The sequence below is a fragment of the Mizuhopecten yessoensis genome, unplaced genomic scaffold, assembly GCF_002113885.1.
Source record: "Mizuhopecten yessoensis strain PY_sf001 unplaced genomic scaffold, ASM211388v2 scaffold9101, whole genome shotgun sequence".
NCBI lineage: Eukaryota > Metazoa > Mollusca > Bivalvia > Pectinida > Pectinidae > Mizuhopecten > Mizuhopecten yessoensis.
Window position 1 is genome coordinate 156918 of NW_018407879.1, and position 1671 is coordinate 158588.

At 37.9% G+C, this 1671-nt stretch overlaps 1 protein-coding gene across 1 annotated transcript in view; it reads right to left on the minus strand.

The window, feature by feature from the left end:
* LOC110457322 (collagen alpha-1(I) chain-like) overlaps positions 1-1671 on the minus strand; it is a 24795-nt gene that overhangs the window by 4194 nt on the left and 18930 nt on the right. The window contains exons 15-16 of the mRNA XM_021508539.1: positions 593-662; positions 346-431 (exon numbers count right to left, since the gene is read on the minus strand). Of these exons, the coding sequence (XP_021364214.1) occupies positions 346-431; positions 593-662 (156 nt within the window). The remainder of the gene's footprint in view (positions 1-345; positions 432-592; positions 663-1671) is intronic.

Here is a 1671-nt window from a genome sequence, read left to right on the forward strand (position 1 = left end):
ATACATCAGGTAAGGATACGGATGCTCTATACATACAGCAGGCAAGTATACGGATGATATATACATACAGCAGGCAAGTATACGGATGCTCTATACATACAGCAGACAAGTATACGGATGCTCTATACTTACAGCAGGTAAGTATACGGATTATCTACATAAGTGGGTTAAGTTATTAATGGTTGCAATGCTGAATTACTAAAAGAATGAATACAAAAATCAATAAAACAAAGACAATATTAAATCATCATTTAAACAAAAACAAGAACAATTAAAACAATCTTTTAAAAAGGAATGATATATAATGCTGGTTATCCTAACAATAAAAACTTGTTATGTACTTACACCACGTGTGCGTTTTTCCAGATAACATGGCCACCTTTTCCTGAGATAGTTTGACTATTGATGGCTGCTGAGCATACAGGGAGACTCTGAAACATAACGACATAATCGGTAGCATGTAACCTGGTTAAATGTTAAAAAGATGGTATTGAGTTGCCTGACATATAGTTCATGGTATGATATGTTCTACAGAAATACTTTATATTTTAAGATAAACAACAAATGCGACACAGCCCTAGATGAGAGTTACCAGTGAGAATCGATGTGCGTGGAGCTGGTGGGTAGCGTCCAAGTCCGTACATCCGGCAGGACAGTCTCCACTGGAAAATATACAACATTTCAATAGAATTAGTGCATTTTTAAATATGCAAATAATGCTGGTTAAACAATTTGAACATGCTGCTATAGTCATAGTAGAATGAGTGTGCTTCGGATATTGGTAATTCCATAATAAAACAGAGAAAAAAATATAATCACTGAAAAATTACCATTTAAGGATTGGTTGTCATATTTTTATATATCTCGATATACTTACCCGCACATAGCTGAATCACTGGAGGTCCTTACCAACTCATAGCTTTATCACTGGAGGTACATACCCACACATAGCTTTATCACGGGAGGTACATACCCACACATAGCTTTATCACTGTAGGTACTTACCCACACATAGCTTTATCACTGGAATACCCACACATAGCTTTATCACTGGAGGTACTTACCCACACATAGATTTATCATTGGAGGTACCTACCAACACATAGTTTTATCACTGGAGGTACTTACCAACATATAGCTCTATCACTGGAGGTACTTACCCACACCTAGCTTTATCACTGGAGGTACATACCCACACATAGCTTTATCACTGGAGGCACATACCCACACATAGCTTTATCACTGGAGGTACTTTCCCACACATAGCTTTATCACTGGAGGTACTTACCCACACATAGCTTTATCACTGGAGGTACTTCCCCACATATAGCTTTATAGATATATGGAGGTACTTACCCACATATAACTTTATCACTGGAGGTACTAACCACACATAGCTTTATCACTGGAGGTACATACCCACACATAGCTTTATCACTGGAGGTACATACCCACACATAGCTTTATCACTGGAGGTACTTACCCACACATAGATTTATCATTGGAGGTACTTACCAACACATAGTTTTATCACTGGAGGTACTTACCAACATATAGCTTTATCACTGGAGGTACCTACCCACACATAGCTTTATCATTGGAGGTACTTACCAACACATAGCTTTATCACTGGAGGTACTTACCCACACATAGCTTTATCACTGGAGGTAC